Raw genomic sequence first — 21,640 nt, forward strand, 5'->3', positions numbered from 1 at the left:
ATTTGGTGCCCTCTGTGCATAAACCAGTCTACACCAGTTCAGGGACCTCCAGTCCCTGGATTCTGGCATCTCGAATCCAAGGTTGGCAGGACCTCTAGGAGCATCTGAGTGGCCAGGTCAGGCAAGTGACATCAGAGCCCCTCTTGATAGGTGGTCACCTGGCTAGGTGACCACCTGGCTAGGTGACCAATCCCTCTTTCAGGGCTATTTAGGATCTCTCTCTTGGGTGGGTCCTCAGATTTGACTTGCAAGATTCCAGCAGGCCTCCTCTGCAACCTCTACTTTGACTTCTACCCACTGGAACCACGACTGGGCCCTTCACAAACCAACAATCTGCATCCATGACGAAGACTCTGCTTGCAGCATTATTTCCATGGCTCCTTCCAGCTTCTGCAGCATTTCTCCAGCTGTACATCCTCCGAGGGCGGCAAGTATTCAGTCTGCACACGAAGGAAGAAGGAATCTCCCTTGGAGTGAAGGAGTCACTTCCCTGCATCCGCAGGCACCAGCTGCAACAACGACCGGCTGCATGGATCTCCTCTCATCCTGAGCTGCGTGGATCCCGAATCACGGGTGGTGGTCCGGAGTAGTCCTCTTGGTCCTCTCTACCAGCTGTCCAACTTTGGTGGAGGTAAGCTCTTGCCTTCCCATGCATGACAGTATCCCCGTGCACTGTCTCTCTTGCAGCTGCCAAGGTTTGTTTGCATATCCTCCAAGGGATCTTCAGGTGACGTGTAGCCCCAGCAGTCCTTCCTGCGACACACAACACTCTGCGTGCTTCTCCTGTGGCGTGGGACCCTTCTCCAGTAGTGCTGCATGGGCTATTCTGTGACTCCTGGTTCCTAGTCCAGTGGGTCTCCTTTGGGGGCTGCCTCTTCTTCTTTAGACTCTCTGCCTTTCTGAGGGTCCCCCGTGGACTTCCCCCAGTGGGTCGAGTCCTCCTGGATCTTGATGGTCCCCAGTAGCTCTACTTTTGCTTCACCACGACTTCTGTCTTTGCCAAGGCTTGTTGGTGGCTTTTCCACACCACTGACTGGACTGCAATCATCCATCCGGCGTGGGACATCGACTGTATCCTCCAGGAACTTTTCACCTACTCCAGAGCTGCATTCCTGACCGTCTTCGTCTTACCATCGACCAACTCCTGCATCCACAGCTGGGACTCTTCTGTGACCTTTGGACTTAGTCCTCTTCCCCTATGGGTCTTCCTCTTCAGCAATCCACCACTGGTTTCTTGCAGTCTTGCCTGGGTGTTGAATTTTCTTCTTTTTCTTACTTTTGGGTGGTTTGGGGAAAATCTAGTAATTTACTCCTTTCCTCCTGGTCACTAGGGGCACCGTGGTACTTACCTCTGAGGTTTCCTAGTACCCCCAGCTCCCCTCTACACATTCCACTTACCTGGGTGGGGCTCCCATGTTCGCATTCCATTTTAAGTATATGGTTTGGGCTCCCCCTAGGGTCACTACTGTCTATCTGCGTTTGCACTGCTTTCTGTAACTTTTTATGCCTATTTCTGATTACACGTGTACATATTTAGTGTGTTTACTTACCTCCTATAGGATGGTTGCCTATCTAGTGTTTTGGCACTGTGTTACTGTAATAAAGACCCTTTATTTTCGTAACACTGAGTTTTCTTTCATGTGTGTAAGTGCTGTGTGACTATGAACTTTGCATGTCTCCTAGATAAGCCTTGGCTGCTCACTCACAGCTACCTCAAGAGAACCTGGCTTTCCAGACACTGCCTACACTAGAATAGGGGATACCTGGAATAAGGTGTAAGTACCTCAGGTACCCACCACACACCAGGGCAAGTAAGTTGACAGTCCTTTGTGCCATACAAGTGCCCATGCAAGATGCTAATACTTACCCCCCAATAGTTTTGTAGCATGTGGAGACTGAGCACCAGGTGAGAAGGTGGCATTCTTATTTAATTATTTTTTGTGCCACGGGGCCATCTCTATCTTACCTAAGATGTTGAGGTGGTCAGGGCAAAAGTATCCAAGGTGCTCTTCTAGCCATCAATGGCCAGCAAATTGGTTGGCGACAATGAGGCAAAGACTTGTTAAATTTCCCAATAATTTGTTCTTTACATTCTGGTTTAGAGGCAAAATATCCAACAATAGATTCCTTTAATTCTCAGAACAGCTTTAGGAAGAGGATTGGTGGATGAACATTTTTTATGGGATATGTACTGAAACGAACACTTGGAAGTTAAGCATCTATTAACAAGCCACACACAGATGATCAACTGGCATATCAAAACCAGCAGAAGTCAAAAAGTATGTTTAAACAGCCACTTTAGTTGTTTGTAATATGTGACTGTTTAAAGTGCAGTTAAAAGCCTTTTAAAATTCAGCACAATTGTGCCTACCAAAGGTTATTCAGTTTAACTTTACCTCCGTTCTGCGTGATGTAACGAACCCATGGCAAGGCCTGGTAGCCGCTCTTTTCAATGATCTTCAAGTAGCGGACCTAAAAAAACAAAAAGGAACACTGCAATTCTTTGGTACTTTAGCAACTTTGCTGATAGCAGAATTGAACAGTTAACCATAGTTTGTACAGCTCCGCCAGGAGGGAGGGAGAAACATGTTAGATAGCCACAGAAAAAATACCACAGGAAATGAAAAGAAGGTTAATTATGGGGAAAAAATTGACATTTCCAACATTGAAAAAAAGAACTTAGAACTTCCATTTTGTTATGAATAAATACGTTTTTTTTTTGTTTTTGTTTTTTTGACAAACAACTTTTCGGGGACTGAATTTCAACTTCATAGACTAATAGCACATATCTTTCACTCCTTTCCAGATTGAGAGCATGGGAACCTACTGTGTGGATTTATCTATTTTAAACATTTTAACCTCATGCAGATTCAATACTGTGTGGCATGCAATCGTGTATTTTGCCTTGCCCATGTCCAGTCTGGCACTAAACGCAGTACTATCATAAATATGTTACTGGATGTTGTACATTTTTCACAAGCCGGGGGTGCGAAATGCCTTTTAAAATAATGAAGAATCGATGTAAGACTTTTGTGGGCCACCTGAAAGTAAACGAGGAGGCAGATTTGTAAAGAAAGTCACAATTGCACCAGCCTGTACATGTCCTTGTACTGCTGTTGATTTACGACTTTCAGAAATTCACAAGCATTTACGAGGAGACCTCTACACTGTACGACTAGCAAATATCTGTGAATTAAATTTTCACTTGAGCATATATATATAGGTATATTTGTTTAAGCGACGCCAATGGCACTGCTTGACATGGATCCAATATTGTTCCTGCAGAATAGTATGGTTCTAAGAATTACTGGTGTACGTGGTGTTGAAGGTCATGATCTGTGTGCTGCACTCTGCTTTGTTATATATGGCCTTTGTTACATGGAAACAGCAGAAATACAGATGAGGGAAAAATATTTGCCCCTGCGACAATCTGCTGAGCGATTGGAAATTCACTTCCTTCACACCCATTTTTTCCTGCCACCCTTGTATGTAGATATGCAGAACGCTGTCATAATAACAGCCCAGCTAAAATTCACAGGACAAGTGTGTAATAAACTGGGTTCTTGCCGCAGTAGGCCCCTCACTTTCTGCCTGGTATTTGATGCAACTTTGACTGAAGTGCACTGGGTTCCTACTAAGCAGGTTCCCAGTGTTCTCCCCCCAAACCAAGGTAACTGGTCAATTGATCCCCAGTTGGCAAGGCCTTTAGCACCTCTGTAAGTCCTTAGTAAGTGGTAGCCATGGTAACAAGTGCATTAGTACTAAAGATCCCCAAGAACTGCAGCATGTGTTGTGCCACTCTAAGGGACCCAGCACCAAATTAATTTAGATTGCCACTGCAGGCTGCATGACAAGGTGCTCTAAAAAGTGAAAAGACAACATAGCACACACTGTATGAGCCATGTCCCATAACTCTGCATGGAATATTTGTAAGTCACCCCTACAGCAGGCCCTACAGCCCTTGAGCAGGGTGCATTATATTACACATGAGAACATATTTGCATGAACAGATATGCCCCTGTGCTGGCCAGGTCAATTACTGACTGTACAATTGAAGAGGGAAGCCATTTAAAGGGATGTACTGGGCACTGGTCAAAACGAGTTTCCCAGCTACATAATGGCTTCACTGAAACCTATGGTGTTTGGTATCAACCACCTCCTATTAATAAACCCACACAGATTCTAGTGATGGAATTATGAATACTTGCACCTAGAGGGTACCTTAGAGGTTCCTCCCAAACAACTACCGACTACTAGTGTGCTGGCTCACTGGTCCTAAGCAGCCTGCCACCACAGACAAGTTTCTGACTGCCTGTAGGTGAGAGCCTACGCTCTCGGAGGTCAGGAAAAAGTGACTACTCTGGCAGGTGTTGTCACCTCCTCCAAGCAGGATGACTGGTAATCAGCATATCAAAGCATAAGGCTTTAAAGGTCTCCACCGCCTTTGATATGCAACCCTGGCTTCCCCCCAGACAGGGGGAATGCTACCCCCTGCCCAGGGCCCATTTGGCATCAGGACATGCAGGAAACTTAGCTAGTCAGGAGGTGTGGTCACTGTCAGGCTAGGACCACCTCCACTAAGGTGGGTTACATAAAGCGCACACAACTAGGAAAGTTCCACCAACTTGGTTTTTAGTGAAAGTACGTCCTGTGGGTCAGGGTTATGCCCACTCCCCACGGGAAGTGGTCATATACTGGGTGTAGTCACCTAAAGATAGGTAGCCCACTGGCTACTACCTGTCACGCCACTAAACACAGTATTTACATGGCCCCTGATGCCAGGAACTCCGATACAGCAGACACAAAGAAGAGCGTGGACACGAGAACAGAGGAGCAACAACTGCCTTGGCACCAACCCTGCCAGCTGCCCCTGACAATTGTGGAGAAACCGACTCGTCCTACCGTTGTGCAGACTGAGAAGTCCCTTGGAGTAGAGGCGCTATTCCCCTGCAGCCATGGGACCAAAGAAGCAAGGTCTGGTTCACAGTCCTGCCGCTTACTAGGGATACCAATGCTGAAGCCGCCCAGGAAGAGTTTGGTATGCTCCCACAAGCCAGATCTGTCCTCCCTCCAAGTGTGTGGATGCCAGGACTGACTGGAGCCGCACAGTATCAATACCTGGGGGTCCCAGACTCCTTGCAGGAACCAAGCCTTGTTGTGTCCAGCCCGGACATCAATGCCAAAGACCACCGACTTGTACACCGAGTGGCTTCAGGGAAGGTGAGACCCACATCGAGAGTGGCCCAGTTGTCCTGTTTGCTCCTGTTCTGGAGAACCAAGGCAAACAGTGAGCCTCCAACTACCACCACCCGACACCTCAAAGTACCTCTGCACCCACGCCCCACAACCTGCGTCTGAGGGAGGCGACGGTGCCAGCGGGGTCCTGAGGCCCTCAAAGGCTGAACCCACCCTTGGGTTTGCCTAGACTGGAGTTCCAGTCGCTGCCTGCAGCCTCTCTGTGCAGGCCCCCTCAGCCGCAGGTGTCCCTGCAGCACGAACCCGATACCTAAAAGCACCACTGCACCCGAACCCCACAGCCCGAGGAGAAATGGACCAACAGCGTCCCTACGTACCAGAGCATCTCAAGGACTTATTTTTCTTTAACAAGTAGGTATCTGAGGCATCTTGTTCCTTGGACAAATAGATATTTTATAAAACTCTACAATCTTAAAAAAATAGATGGGCGTGTCAAATCAACAAGAGACATGTGTTGAACAAAGATTTCCAAAATGAAAAACATTATCTAAAAAGCTACAAGTGATTATGAATTATTTTGATTTTACCCACTGGCTGGGGAAGGAGGTCGTGTCCTCGCCTACAGCAGCATAAAACAAAAATATTTTTTATCTTAACCCTTCTTGATTTAGAAATACACTAGAAAGATCGGAATTGTATGGGCCATGCAAATAACACTTGCAAAACAGGAGAAGATGTATTTATGTTGACATGTTTTTAAGTGCAGCGCTCCAGCACCTCCCCACATTGTTAGGCAAGGAAGCCACATTATTAAACTGGAGCAAGCAAGGAAATAAAAATAACAGATGCTACCATACAAGTTAAGAGGCACATCACTGTAATGTGTTAATTAATTATATGAGAATCTTCATGAGTGGTTCACTAATACACTTGGAAGTGAACGGATACAACAGCATTTAAAGCAACACAGCAAATACATTAAGGCAAGAAAAGGTTGTTATGAGACACTAACTTGAATGCCTGAAGTTGTGAAGTACGGGATCTCAAACTTGACACTTATTGGAGGCTTTCCTTCTTTATCTTCTGCTTCTACGCTAGGCAGACCAAAGTGAGCACGCATTAGATACTCTTTGCCACCCTAACAAAAATCAGAAAATGTGAAATATTTGATGAGAAAATTGTACATCAGAACAGTCTAAAAATGAAAGCATGCTTTTTTGGAAAAATATTAATATTTCCACTTCCATTCTTCAATATCTCAAACATTGATGCCTCTGCACTCTACACCCTAATGTTTCTGACACACACTTCAGAAATTCTTGCATTTCAGATTTTGGTTCAAAGGATCAACATTTTATTGCAGGATTAACATTACAGGCACTTAAAAGTGAATATACCCAGTAACGCCGAAGAACAAGCATCTTTTCTCGTCTCAAATGGAAATTTAAATAGTCTGCCACACCAGTTATCCAGCCAATTCTCTTCAGAATTAAACAGGCACAACCACACCTTAAAAAATACAAACGCTGTCTCCCCAATCTCCTTCAGAACTATTGCCGAAGTGCCCATGACTCGTGGTAGAAGATATAATTCACTTCAAAGTCAGTGGTGAGCATTTCTGTACAACCGTCTGGGACAGTACTGTCATCCTGACATTTATGTTATTATCGGGGGGTAGAGGATTGTTAACCATCAAACAATACTAATGTGAATAAAACCTGCCAAGAATATCGGACATCAAGTACAAATAGTTTTTCAATTCTTTCTCTGAAACATGAACTCAGTCATGCAAATGACACTTCAACTGCCTAAACACTGGCACCACCTGCAGAAAACTACAACGACTAACAATATCAACAATCCAGGTAGTACATGGGATGTCTCAATTCCATACACGACATTCACATAATTTTCTGGACCTCATGCCAGACCCTTATTTTAAATCTTCAGGAATAGATCAACTCAAACACCCAAAACATAGTAAACCAAAATAAAAATAATCACTGGACCACAGATGACTGGCTCAGCCTCTACAGTAAATATTCTGAACTCTTGCTAGTGTTTCTAAAAGCAATTTCTGTAAATTCACCCATTTAAACCCTTTCTTTGGGTCCAAAACGCAAATAAAACCAAAGGGAAGTACAATTTGAATCTCCACCTAGCACTGAGGGATAGTGTTATAAATCTCTAGTGAATTGCCTTTGGTATGTTCTTTGTTTTTACAGTGACTTATGCACAGAATATGGCTTATTGTGTACTCCCCTGAAACATTTTGGTCAGATGACCTTTGGTGGTCATTGGTTGAAGAGGGTCTTGGTGAAGTGCCTCAGTTCTACAATAAATCGTAAAGTTATCTTCTAACCACTTGGGTATCGTTAAGTCAATGACCGAAATCAGAAAGTCAAGAAAAGTCACTACTAAAACTCAAGCACAAAAAAAAAAACTGGATTGGGAAGAAAAATAGAGGAAATAAGACATTCCAAGGGCTATTCTCAAAGCACACTACTATAATGAATACTCTCTAGGTGGTGCTAGAAATAAAAGCCAGGGCTATTGCAAGAGCAAAACTGACTTATTGTACCAAAAAATGGACTACAGGCCACAAAAGTTGCAAAACTCACGAGCCAAAGGTTTAACATCAAATCATAAATCTGGACAACTGTAAACTCAAAAGTTTCAGTGAATAAAGGAGAAAGCAAGTTTAAGTTTAAAACTGCATGACACCAACTAAACCAGGCATGGCCTATATCCCAAATATGCATGAGTGAGGGTCCGATGACAATGAATGTGTCAGATATGCTATAGCAGTACCCATACATCAGGCTACAGGAAAACCACTAGAAAGAAGAACATTTTCAAAGGATGCAAACTATGAAACTGCCCCTATTTGTTTACCAATCCAGAAAACCTAAGACCAAGAAATAAGATTATGAACCAAATTTAAGTGAAGATCAATAGTTAAAATTATTCAATGCCTTACTGAGACCTGGACAAAGGAAAAGAGCTACATACAATCACACAGAAAAAAAAAATCAAGACAAAAAAAAACTAAAGTGTGGCAATATCAAACAATACAAATGCATAAATATTAAAACGGCAGAAAATAACTTACAGGAAAGGACTTCATAGACCAAACAATTTCACTGTTTTCCGGAATCCATTTGACACTTCCTACAGTAGTCTTAAACTTGGGCGAGTCTGCGTCGTTTGGTACTGGAATGTGAATTTCAACGTTGTTGGCAGTGGATCTTCTTTTGAACTGGCTCTTGGCCTGTGGGAAAAAGATTTTTAAAAAAATCAAAAGTAATTTTATATCATGTAGCTGAAAGGTAAGACGTTCTTCTTTCTCTGTGGTTTAAACCAAAAACAGTGTATGTATTTCAACAACTCACATGATAAACTGTAGGAACGTGCAAGGCAAGCAGAACCAAAAGGTCATTTCTGAGTTCACCCATACCAGACATTGTGCTGCAGAGAAACCATCTGAAATTCAATAGTGCACGTTGTCACATGCAGTCAAGTAGAGCTCCTAAACTGACAACGGTGTGAGCTTTTGTAGGAAACCAGGCTTTTTTGCAGGTTGTCTCCCCAATTTTTGCCATCTGAACTACTAGAGGCTGGTTTTAGACTCAGATAGTGCACTGAGTTCCTGCTAGCCAGGCCCCCGTACCAGTGTTTTTTCCCCCTAAAATAGTACAATGGTCTAATTGTGTACAATTGGCACACACGTTAGCACCCCTGTAAGTCCCTAGCAAATGGTACCCTGGTACATAGGGCATGGTTGCGGCATGTATTGTGCCACCGTATGGGACCCCAATACAAATGCATGCAGACTGCCATCGCACGTTGCATAACATGGTGCAAACTATGTGTTAAAACATAACACGGCACACTGTGTGCCATGCCTAAGTCACTGCACATAATATATGTAAGTCACCCCACAGAAGGCCTTATAGAGCTAATGCAGGGTGCATTATATTACATGTGAGGGTGTATCTGCATGAGCAGCTATGCCCCTGTGCTTTCTAGTTCAATTACTAGCTAGTACAAGCGAACAGAGAAGCCATCTTAAGTATATGTACTGGGCACTGGTCATTAAGAGTTCCCCAGCTGCATGACCGCTTTACTGAAATTTATGGTGTTTGGTATCAAACACCTCGTCTTAGTAAATCCATACTGATGCCAGTAATGGATTTAATATGAAATGCACCCAGAGGGCACATTAGAGGTGCCCTTTGAAAACCTACTTGTCTTTTAGAGTGTTGACTGACTGGTCTTGGTCAGCCTATCACTACAGATGAGTGTGACCCCTGCAGGTGACAGCCAGCGCTCTCGGAGGTTCCTGCTCCAGAAGGTGTTATCACCTCCTCCAGCAGGATGGCTAGTTAATCTGCAGGTCAAGGCAGGGGCTTCAAACCCTCCCTGCTGCCTTTGATATGCAGCTTCCTCTAGATAATGCCATCCCCTGCCCCAAGTCCCATTTGACACCAGTAAAGGCCAGAAATTAGCTATGCAGTAGACTTGTTGCACCTCCAGGCATGCCACACCCCTAAGGTGGGCTGCCTGATGTGCTCCACAAGTAAGGGTTCCACCATCTTGTGTTTTGTGGAACTAGGAACTCTGGTTCAGGAAAAAGCCCACTCCCACAGGAAGTGGTCATCTCCCTAATCTCCCCCCAACGCCCCAAATTAAGCATTTAGGTAGCCCCCTGACACCAGGAAATCAAATTTGTCTGACTACAAGAAGGACAAAGAAGAGTAATCCAATGCACGAACCGTGGACTACCTCTGGACTTTGGCACCAAACGCTGCCTACCTGCGCCTGACCTGACTCTTCCAGCAGCAATGCATCCTCTAAAAGCCTCAGAGGCCTGCCAGCACTTTGCCAACCAGCCAGCATCTCCCTTGGAGTGGAGGAGCCACTTCCCTGCACCAGCAGGCACCAAGAGTGACTGCTCGGTTTCCCATTTTGCTGCCCATTGGGTCCACCGAGCTAACAACTAGCCAGGAAGAGGATCCCGGCTGTTCAAAACTGCAGCCCAATCAATCCATCCAGTCTTCGAGACACTGAGCCTACCCGTAGCCTCCCTGCACCAATGCCCATGGTACCACAGCCAGCAGCAGGCACCAAGGTTTGTTTGTGTTCAGTCCATACACCACCGCCACCAAAACATACCTGCACGACGTGGGACTTCGAGAAAGGCCAGCTCCACGCCAGAAGTCGTCTTGCTGTGTTTCTCTTCCCTTTTCTGTAGGTGCACCGAGAACTATGAGTGCCGTAAACTCGCCGACCCACCGGACAAGACACCTATGCACCTGAGCCCCCCCACCCCTTCTGAAGATCTTGGTGTCTAAATTGATATAAAAATCTGTGTTATTTTTTAAATTGGTCCAGAGAATCTTGTTGAGTGTGTCTCTTATTTATTGACTGTTCAACAAATGCTCAACACTACTCCCTAATAAGCCTTAACTGCTTGCCCTCACTACCACAAAAGTGTATGTGGGATTATTAATTTAAGCCCTGTAAACCAATACGGGTCGCGTGGATTATCTGCATAGTACCCCTACAGTGGTACACTACATAGATGGCCAGCTTCAAGAATTAAAATAAGACTTTCATCCGCCAATAAACTGGTGGTCATGTTTTAGAATGAATGTTTAGAAATTGACTCTACAGCTCCTATTTAACTGCATTTATGTTCCTTTCTGCTTCATGACACTGCGAATGTGTAGGTCAGAGACCATGTACGAGTGCCATCAGTTAGTGTCCTCTCTCCAGCAAACAGCAACCGTACAAAGAGTACAGGACTTATCACAGACAAGTGCTACTTTAGTACTATTGCATTTGCATCCTCACTATGCCCATGTAGGAAGCTGCCTCTGTATATACTATCTCACAGTAAGAGATAGTGTGCAGAGTCCAAGGGTTCCCCTTAAAGGTAAGATAGTGCCAACTTTGGGTTTATTATTCGGAGATGTTTGATACCAAACTTCCCAGTATTCCGTGTAGCCATTATGGAGGTGTGGAGTTCGTTTTTGACAGACTCCCAGACCATATACTTAATATGGCCACACTGCACTTACAATGTCTAAGAATAGACTTAGACACTGTAGGGGCACAGTGCTCATGCACCTATGCCCTCACCTGTGGTATAGTGCACCCTGCCTTAGGGCTGTAAGGCCTGCTAGAGGGGTGACTTACCTCTTTGAGTGTGTTCCTTATTTATTGCCTGTGTGTGTACAACAAATGCTTAACACTACCCTCTGATAAGCCTACCGCTCGACCACACTACCACAAAATAGAGCATTAGTATTATCTAATTTTGCCACTATCGACCTCTAAGGGGAACTCTTGTACTCTACACACTATCTCTCACTTTGAGATAGTAAATACAGAGCCACCTTCCTACAAACAGTGAATGCATTAAATGAACTCTGGCTTCTATTAGACCATGGGGTAAAACTTAAGATAAGCTCTGGAACTAAAATCGTAAAGGTAGGCTGAAGACCACTTTTCCATGTTGCAAAGGGCAATTACTGAATCGGGAAGAGAAGTTTGACTGTTTTTGTGGACTCCCTGCTCTACTTAGCACTAAGCCAATAAGCCCACAAAATGTGCAAAACAATTACAGCAAGGGAGTATTCTAGCAATTTGCATGTTTGGACAAATCTGATAGGTCAACATCTTCTGTGACTGATTCACATTTCGGCCAAGAGGAGGTCAAACAGTGGAAGGATACGCAATAACTGAAAAAGAAAGGAAGTACACATATTGCAAACTTGCATTTTCAGTGCACTCTGTAGGCACAGCACATGGATCAAGCTGCATTGCTGTCTTGACTGTTTTCATCGTAGCACAGTGTTATCCAAAAGCCACTGGTTCTGCCTTTGGAGTGAAAGATTGTCCACATTCCTTAGTAACCAAAAGTGTTTTGAAAGTAGGATACACAAGAGTGCATCAAGCACCAGGACAAAATGACAGCCTTAGAATATTGCCTACCAACTATAATTCCTCAGTAAGTGATAAAAAAAAAGAAAAAAAAGGAAGGAATACCGAGTTCCCTGGGTTGATCAACTTAGAACAGTGGACCCAAACTGGCAGTTTGTGAGCAAAATGCCATTGCAGCACCATACTTGCTGCCATCTGGGCAACTGTGCCACAGGTTCCATCGGAGCAAAGATGTGTGGGGATCTCTGGGACAAAACCACAAATTTTATGCAGAGGTAACAATCAGAGAATAGAGCCAGATTTATCAGCTTGCAAGCAACGTACCCAGAGTCCAGGTAGAAGAAGAGACAGATTGTGTTTCCACTCCTTCTGGCTTACTGCACTCAGTGTTGAGTCTGCCGAATAACTCTCAGCCTATCCAAGCTAGCATTTTTCCTTCTAGCCTTGTTTCAAGGTCAGTGCATAGTTAGACTCCAAAAAACATCTAACGGCAACAACACTACATGGCACATCTCTTGTGTGCCATGTCTACAGACACTGCATGCAGTAAGTCACCCCTACAGCAGCCCTTGCAGTCCTAAGGCAGGGTGTACTATACCACATCTGTAGACATCTGCATAAGCATGGGTACTAAAGAGGGTCCCTAAGAGTTGCAGCATAACTTGGGACACTCTAAGGGACCCAGCATCCACCTCATACAGACTGCCACTGCAGGCTGCATGGCAAGGTGCTCCAAAAAGTGACTACACAATATGGCACACAGCTTGTGTGCAATAAGACACCTAACACTGCATGTAATATTTGTAAGGCACCCCACAGCAGGCCTTACAGTGCATTATATTATACAAGAGATCTGCAAAAGCAGATATTCCCCTGCATGTCTGTCGATTCTTATCAATAGTAAGTGATCAGGGAAGCCATTTTAAGTATATGGGCCGGACACTGGTAATTAAGAGTTCCCTAGCCACTACATGATGGCTTCACTGAAGCCAAAGATGTTTGGTATAAAACATCTTGCATTAATAAACCCATACTGATTCCAGTGATGGATGTTATAATACATGCACCCAGAGGGGTACCTTAGAAGCACCCCCTGAAAACCTACCTAGTTGTCAGCATATCAAGGCAGGAGGCTTCAAAGGCCTCTGACGCCTTTGTTCTGGGAACCCGGCTTCCCCAGTCAGAGGAGATGCCACCCCCACTGCCCATGCCTTTTTGGCACCAGGACAGGCTGGAAATTTACCTAGTCACAAGGCGTGTTCCTTACCAGGCTAATTTGACCCCTGAGGTGGGCTACCTGATATGAACACGAAACCTAGAATCATACCATCTTGGTTTTTGGTGGAAATTAGGCTCACTGGGTCAGGGTTATGCCCATTCCCCACCAGAAGTGGTCATATAGGGGGTGTAGTCACCCTTAAGTAAGCAGCCCATGGGCTACTACCTATCACTTCCCTTAATGGCCCTAAATTGAGTATTTAGGCGGCATCCCTGATGCTAGGAACTCAGATTTGACAGAACCAGAAGAAAGTACAAAGACGAGCAGCGAGAAAGCAAGAACAGACAACTTGTTCTGGACTTTTGGCGCCAAACCCTGCTTTCAGCAGACTCGATAATCACAACAAAGTGACTTGTCCTGCAGCTGAGCATCTGCCAAGAATCCCAGTAGACTGCCAGCCCTTCGCAAATTGCCAGCAATCTCCCTTGGAGAAGGAGCTACTCCCCTGCAGTCCGCAGACACCAAAGCAGCAGAGTCCGGTCTACTGTCTTGCAGCTCCCAAGCCAGCCCAATGCTGCAGTCACTCATGAAGAGGTACATGTGCCCCAGAAGGTTAGATCTGTCGATCCACCAAGTGTGAAGATAGAAAGACTAACCGGAGCTGCACAGTGCCAATACTCAGGGTACAAGACCTCTTTCAACAAAACAAGCCCATATGAATCCAATCTGGACTACCACTGCACTGAGACCAAGCAGCCGTCAAGGGACATCAGTACCAGAGAGACCCACTTCCAGAGTGGCTCAGCTGTCCTGATTTTCCACCCTCAACTGGCTAAACCTACAACTGCGAGGGCCTGTTATACACCCAGCCCAGCAGACCTATCTACTCTGCACCCGAGCGTCCCAGCCCGAGTACCCAAGAATCAACAGTGCTTTCTTGCTCCAGGACCGTTGTGACCAGAGTCCCAAGTTGGGAGCTCCCAGACTTGTCCCCAAGTCCCCCTTTGCAGCCGGTTTCCAGGTAGCCCCCCTCCTTTCCATCGGCGTAGTGCACAAAACTATCAATCTGACCGGCACCTCTGCACCCAGACACCCCAGGGCAGGAAACAAGTAACTGCTGGTGGTACTTAAGATCTGTACGGGGCCAAGGTCCAAAATCCCAAAGAAGATCCCCAGAAACTGATCGTAAATAACTATATGCAACATGCCTTTTTCCCCTTAGGAAAGCGTTGCAGCGTAAAGTCGCATTTAAGTGAGCATTTTACTTACCTGTAAAAAATACGTTTTAAAAAGTACTTACTTGATAAAGAAGTTCTTGATGTCAAAATTTGTATAAAAATAAGCATTATTTACTAAATTGGTCTCCGATTCATTCTTGAGTGTTTGTCTCATTTATTGCCTCTGTCAGTACAACAAATGCTCAGCACTACCCTCTGATAAGCCTAAACTGCTCGGCCACACTCCCACAAGAGAGAGCATTTAGTGTTATCATTTGTGCCTCTGTAAACCAATAAGGGTTGTCTGGACTCTTTACACACTATACATTGTTTTGGTTCACTATATAAAGAGATAGCTTCCTACAACAAGTTCACTCAAATGCGCTTTTATGCAGTAAAGGACTTCCTTTTGGTAAAGTACTTTTACGGCATTGGGGTCTTCGCAGTCATTTTTCAGGGGTCTCCTTTAGGTCGTAGGGTGCTAAGGGAGCAAGGTCACAAGGAAGACTAGCAGTTTAGTTTTACCTGCCCTGGTTCATCCTGGTGCAGAGGTGCTGGTTGGGTCAGATACCTTGCGCACTGCACAACTGGTGCAGAGGAGGGCCCACTTGGAAACAGGCTGCAGAGGGGGACTTGGAGACAAGTCGGGAGCTCCTAACAGGGGGCTCAATCGGTGGGGGTCCTGGGAGTAAGAGAACACCATCTGTTGTCGTGGACCTCAGGTGCAACTTGTTTTGGTCGTCAGGAGCTCCTGTGTCAACGGGCCCACGGTTCTCAGTTGGACCTCTAAGAAGGGGACAAAAACAGGACAGCTGATCAATTCTCTGTGATGGCCTCTGGATTACCGACGTCCTGAGACGGCTGGTCTCTGGTTGTGACGTTGGGAGTCCAGACTGGACTCAAACAAGCGTTGGTGCTGCAAGAGGTCCAGTACCCCAGGAATCGGTCAGGGTGGCTCCAGTAGGTCCTGGGGTCTTCTCACTTGGTGGGTAGAAGGGTCGGTCCTCCTGGAGCACGGTGACCGCCTCCTGAGTGGCTGCTATGTCGGTGGATCCGGTGGTCAGTAGAACGGTGAACTTGACATTGCGATTGGTGCCTGCAGAATGCAGTAAAATGGCTCCTCCCCTTTAAGGGAGATGCTGACGACTTGGTGAAGAGTGCTGGAGGACCTCTGAGGCTTTTGGAGGATGCAAGCTGCAGGACGAGTCAGGTTCTCACAACTGTCGTGACAGGAGTAGGCAAGCAGGCAGGGTTTAGGTCCTAAGTCCACCAGCAGTCCGTAGTTCTCACTTCTTTGGCTCTTCTTGATCCTTCTTCTTTTGACAGATGAATCAGTTTTTTGGTGTCAGGGGGCCACCTAAATACTCAATGTAGGGGTGTTAAGGGGAGTGAAGAGTAGTAGCCAATGGGCTACTTATGCCTGGGGTGACTACACCCCCTATATGACCACTTTCTGTGGGGAGTGGGCATAACCCTGTCCCAGAATTTGTAATTCCACCAAAAACAAGATTCCTTGAGCACATCATGCAACCTGGGGCACAGCTAGCCTGGTAGTGCAACACACCTAATTGCACAGCTAATTTCCTGCCTGCCCTGGTGCCAAATGGGCTTCACGGAAGGGGGCAGCATCTCCCAGGTCAGGGGGCAGCCAGGCTGCATATCAAAGGCAGCAGGGACTTTGGAATCCCTGGCCTTGGTATGCAGATTCACTAGCCATCCCGCAGGAGGAGGTGGTAATACCTTCCTTCCAGGGCAGACATTGTTTCTGGCCTCAGAGCACAGGCTCTCACCTCCAGAGGTTCAGAAACTAGTATGTAGTAGTAGGTTGTTCGATAGCAGTCAGTAAGCACACTAAGGGACTAGTAGGTTTTAGGGGACACCTAATTTCCCTACTTTTCTAAGGTGCCCTCTGGGTGCATGTCATAATAAATACAAGGTTGGCATCAGTCTGGATTTATTAAGACAAGGTATTTGATACCAAACACCATAGGTTTCAGTGAAGCCATTATTTAGCTGAGTAACTTGTGTTGACCAATGCCCAGTACATACCTTAAGATGGCTTCCCTGTTCACTTGCAATGTCTAAGTAATTAACTAGACATCACACAGGCATATCTGCTCATGCAGATACGTCCTCACATCAAATATAATGCACCTTGCCTTTGGACGGACTAAGGCCTGCTGTAGGGGTAGCATATATATTAGATGCAGTGATTTGGAGCATGGCACACAATGAGTGTGCTATGTTGTGTTTTGGCTCATGGCTTGAGCCATGACATGAGGTCTGTGATGGCAGGCTGTGTGCATTTTTTAGTTGGGGGGGGAGAGGGGTCCCTTAGGGTGGCACAATACATGGTGCAGCCCTTAGAGACCCTCTCTCTAGCACCCAGGCCATAGGTACCTGGAGTACCATTTACTAAGGACTTACAGAGGTACTAGAGGGTGCGCCAATTGTACAAAATTAGAATCTTTTACCTTGTTAAATCATGAACACCATCCACTCTGGCTCTCCATCGGACCCCTGCCCTCACCACATCCTCAACAATGCAAGCTCAGTCATCGCACCCCAAATACGGAAGATCATCAACAGCTCCTTCGAGTCTGCTACCTTCCCGGAGAGCTGGAAACACGCCAAGATCAACCTCCCTCCTCAAAAAACCCAAGGCGGGCCCAAAGGACCTCAAGAACTTCCGGTCTATCTCCCTGCTCCACTTCCAGACAAAAGTCATCAAGAAGCCTGTCAACAGACAACCAACCTGCTTCCTCAAGGTGAACCGCACCCTGGACCCTTCCCAATCCGGATTCCGCAGCAACCACAGCACCGAAACCACCCTCATCATCGCCACTGACAGCATCAGAACCATACTGGACAGCGGCAAAACTGCGGCCCTCATTCTCCTGGACATCTCGGCCGAGTTTGACACCGTCTGCCACCACACCCTACTCTCACGCCTCAGCAATGTTGGAATCCGCAACAGAGCCCTGGACTGGGTCACCTCCTTTCTCACCTGCAGAACCCACAGAGTCCGCATTCCCCCCCCATTCTGGCCAGAGGCCACCAAGATCATCTGCGGCGTACCCCAGGGTTCGTCCCTCAGCCCGACCCTCTTCTATACATGGCGCGCTTGTTAATATCACCCGATCCCACAACCTCAACATCATCATCACATACGCTGACAACACCCAGCTGATCCTCTCCCTCACCAAGGACTCCACCAAGACCTACCTCCACAAAGGAATGAAGGCCATTGCCGAATGGATGAAGAGCATCTGCCTCAAACTCAATTCCGACAAAACGGAAGTCCTCATCTTTGGCTCCACCCCTCCACATGGGATGACTCCTGGTGGCCTGCCACTCTCAGAACCACTCTGACTCCCGCCGAACACGCACACAACCTAGGATTCATCTTGGACCCCTCACTATCCATGACCCAGCAAGTCAACGCCATCTCCTCCTCCTGCTTCCACACCCTCTGCATGCTCTGAAAGATCTACAAATGGATACCCACAGAAACCAGAAGAACAGTCACCAAAGCCCTCGTAAGCAGCAAGCTGGACTATGGCAATGCCCTCTACGCAGGAACCACGGCCAAACTCCAGAAGAGGCTGCAACGCATCCAGAACGCCTCCGCACGCCTCATCCTGGACATCTCCTGCCACATCACAGACCACCTGAAAGACCTGCACTGGCTCCCAGTCAACAAGAGAATCACCTTCAAACTCCTCACCCACGCTCACAAAGCACTGCACAACACTGGACCAGAATACCTCAACAGACGACTCTCCTTCTCCACCCCGACCTGGCCTCTCTGCCCGCCGACCTCGCAACCTTCCCACGCGTCCGCAGAACTACAACCGGTGGTAGATCATTCTCGCACCTCGCCACCAAAAGTGGAACACTCTTCCCACCCACCTGCCCCAGACCAAAGACCTCCTTACCTTCAGGAAACTTCTCAAGACCTGGCTGTTCGAGCAGTAGCAGCACCCTCCCCTTCTCCCTCCCCCACCCAACAAACTCCAACACCCCCACCCCTCCCCCCCAACTCCTCAGCACCTTGAGACCCTCACGGGGGAGTAGTGCGCTTTACAAATTCCTGATTGATTGTTTTTGGGAAAAGAGCACTAGGGACCTATTAGCAGTAACCCAGTTCACCTCAGTCAAAAAACCTCAGTACCAGTGGCAAAAAAGTAGGGGTGACTGTCAAAAAACATTTTTCTACTACACTCACAGGGACAAAAGAAAGATTAACACAGATAAATGTATATTTTTAACCCACAAAGGGGTTAAAATAAGAAAGGAAAAATAATGGGCAGAACTGTTTTCCACTTAGCAAGAAACTAGTCCGAGTCGACTGAGCAGTTCTGAGGTTTTTGAAATATCACTTCAATTATTCATTCAGAAATTCCCAAACTTCCAGATGCTAAACTATTCATCACTGCTTGGAGTGCATGCTAAGACAGTTGAGGTCTGGGGGTAGAAAGGCAACAGAAATGTGTGCTTGTCAACAGCCCTGACTTGAGTCAGAGTTGAATCACTCAAGCTTACGTGTGAAATACGTGAGCAGAGGGGCACTTGTTATGGCTTTTCACAGAGAAAATACCCATTTTTAAACTGACTGCAGGTCATATTTATTAAGCAAATAAATACCAAGTAGAATCCCTATGCTTAAAGCTGAGCTGCCATCAGATTGCCCCTATGTGTATCAAATGTTCTATAACACTGGAAGGGCACAGGAAGTTTGGATGTGCTTTAAATTATCACTTCGAACTGACAGTAAATGGCAAGTACTGACACAGATACACAAACCAGACTTGTTAAAGCAAGAAGAACATAACCAAACATACTAGTCCTTCTCTCAAATGACAGGTCTGATTCTAAAGCAAATTTATGTTTGAAATTCACAGAATAAAAGGGAAACTGCAGAATATTTATAAACATTATAAAAGCAACTAACCTTGATCATGTACTCTATGCGGCTGTGGGAATGTTTCTCAATTACTGACTCAATCCAGATGAGAGGTTTCACCTACAGGAGAAAAACTCTGCATTAGTCAATGTTACTAATCAGCACTGCTGGATTCTATATGGACACACACACTTCTTCAGTCTAAATGTTAGCAGGAAACCGGAGTAAAATGACAACGCTCAAACAGGAAGAGACATTTTGCATCAGATTACTAATAATAGACAATCTAAGCAGTGCACACCACAATCTAATTTGTCCTGAGGGAGTTACTTGTCAAGCAAGTGATGAAAAAAACCCGTTCTGGTCAAGGGTGGCTCATAACTACAACAATAAATCAATAAAGGAAGCAGATGGCACCCCAGAATAGGAGGTCTGATAGTTAACAGAAGACACAGCCAAGCTTCTCGTTTCCTGGACTCCGGTCAGCCTAAGGATTCTATTTCGAAATGTACACAGTTGGTTTAGGAAAGTGCCCTTTTTTGACATGGTCACCCCCACTTTTTGTCTGGTAATTGATGAAATTTGGACTAAAAGTGCACTGGGTTCCTACTTACCGGGTCCCCAGTGCCAGATCTTTTTCTCTAAAACTGTGCAATTGTTCCCCCAATTGGCAATACATTTGTCCAGCCCTATAAGTCCCTAGTAAGTAGTACCCCTGGTACCTAGGGCATGGGTACCAAAGAAGTTCCCCAAGGGCTGCAGCATGTATTGTGCCACCCTCAGGGACCCCTCACCTAGCACATGCAGAATGCCACTGCAGGCTGTATGTCATGGTACAGCTAAAAGTGAAAACACCACGGCACACAGCCTATGTGCCCTGTCCCCTAACACTGCATGCAATATATGTACGTCACCCCTATAGCAGTCCCTAGTAAATAGTACCCCTGGTACCTAGGGCTAAGAGCTGCAGAGCGAATTGTGCCACCCTAAGGGTCCCCTCACCAAGCACAAGCCAGGCTGCTATTGCAGGCTGCGTGTCTTTGTGCAGACAAAATTGAAAACATGACATGGCACACAGCCAGCGAGTCATGTCCCCCAACACTGCATGCAATAGATGTAAGTCACCCCTACAGCAGGCCTTACAGCCCTAAGACAGGGTGAATTATATTACATGTGAGGGCATATCTGCAAGAGCAGATATGCCCCTATGTCTGTCGATTCTTAGACATAGTAAGCGAGCAGGGAAGCCATTTTAAGTACAAGTGCTGGAACTTGGTCCATAGAGTTCTGCAGCTACATGATGGCTTCACTGAAAATAGAGATGTCTGGTATCAAACATCTAGTATAAAGAAACCCTAATTGATGCCAGTGGTAGATTTATTAACACATGCATCCAGAGGGCACCTTAGTGGTGCCCCCTGAAAACCTACCAACTACCTGTGTGCACCCTCCCCCTTCTCCCCAGGGTGAGAGCCTTTGCTCTTGGTCAGTTAGAGGCCAAGCCTGCTCTGGCCAAGGTGTTTACGCAACCCACCCAACTAGCTGACCTGCAAATCTGCATTCCACAACAGGGGGCTTCAAAGAAGCCCACCGCCCTTGGTATGCAGATCTGGCTTTACTCAAAGAAAACATGGCGACCCCATGCCCCAGGGTCCATTTGGCACCAGGGACAGGCGGAAATTCTGGTAGTCAGGAAGGTGTGACCACCCTTCAGATCAGGTGCACCCCTAGGGTGAGCTGCCTGATGTGGACACAACATTCAGAAATCTACCATCTTGGTGGTGACAGAATTAGTAACTCTGGGGCAGGGTTATGCCCACTTTCTACAGGAAGTGGTTATACAGGGGGCGCAGTGACCCCGAGGGTAAGTAGCCCATTGGCCACTACCATACACTCCGCTAAACGCCCCTACATTCAGTATTTAGGGGAGCCTCTGGCACAAAGAAATCAGATTCCTGCTGACCTACGAAGAGGAAGGACACTCAAGAGCTTCAAAAGCAAAGCCTGAAGAAAAAGCACCTGTGACTTGACCCCAGCTCTGTCTGCTGTTCCCACCAATTTGTGCCAAAGTCAACTTGTTCTGCAAGTTGCTGTTCCTCGGAGGACAGCCTGCCTTCAACAAAGACCCAGGAACCCCCGTACAGCAGCAGAGCT

At 46.3% G+C, this 21,640-nt stretch overlaps 1 protein-coding gene across 2 annotated transcripts in view; it reads right to left on the reverse strand.

The window, feature by feature from the left end:
• Nucleotides 1–21,640, reverse strand: part of LOC138267757 (AP-1 complex subunit mu-1) — a 132,612-nt gene that overhangs the window by 32,346 nt on the left and 78,626 nt on the right. For both annotated transcript variants that reach the window (XM_069216944.1, XM_069216945.1), the window contains exons 8-11: nt 19,535–19,606; nt 8,309–8,467; nt 6,209–6,334; nt 2,397–2,472 (exon numbers count right to left, since the gene is read on the reverse strand). In XM_069216944.1, the coding sequence (XP_069073045.1) occupies nt 2,397–2,472; nt 6,209–6,334; nt 8,309–8,467; nt 19,535–19,606 (433 nt within the window). The remainder of the gene's footprint in view (nt 1–2,396; nt 2,473–6,208; nt 6,335–8,308; nt 8,468–19,534; nt 19,607–21,640) is intronic.

Source organism: Pleurodeles waltl, chromosome 12 (assembly GCF_031143425.1).
Source record: "Pleurodeles waltl isolate 20211129_DDA chromosome 12, aPleWal1.hap1.20221129, whole genome shotgun sequence".
Lineage (NCBI taxonomy): Eukaryota > Metazoa > Chordata > Amphibia > Caudata > Salamandridae > Pleurodeles > Pleurodeles waltl.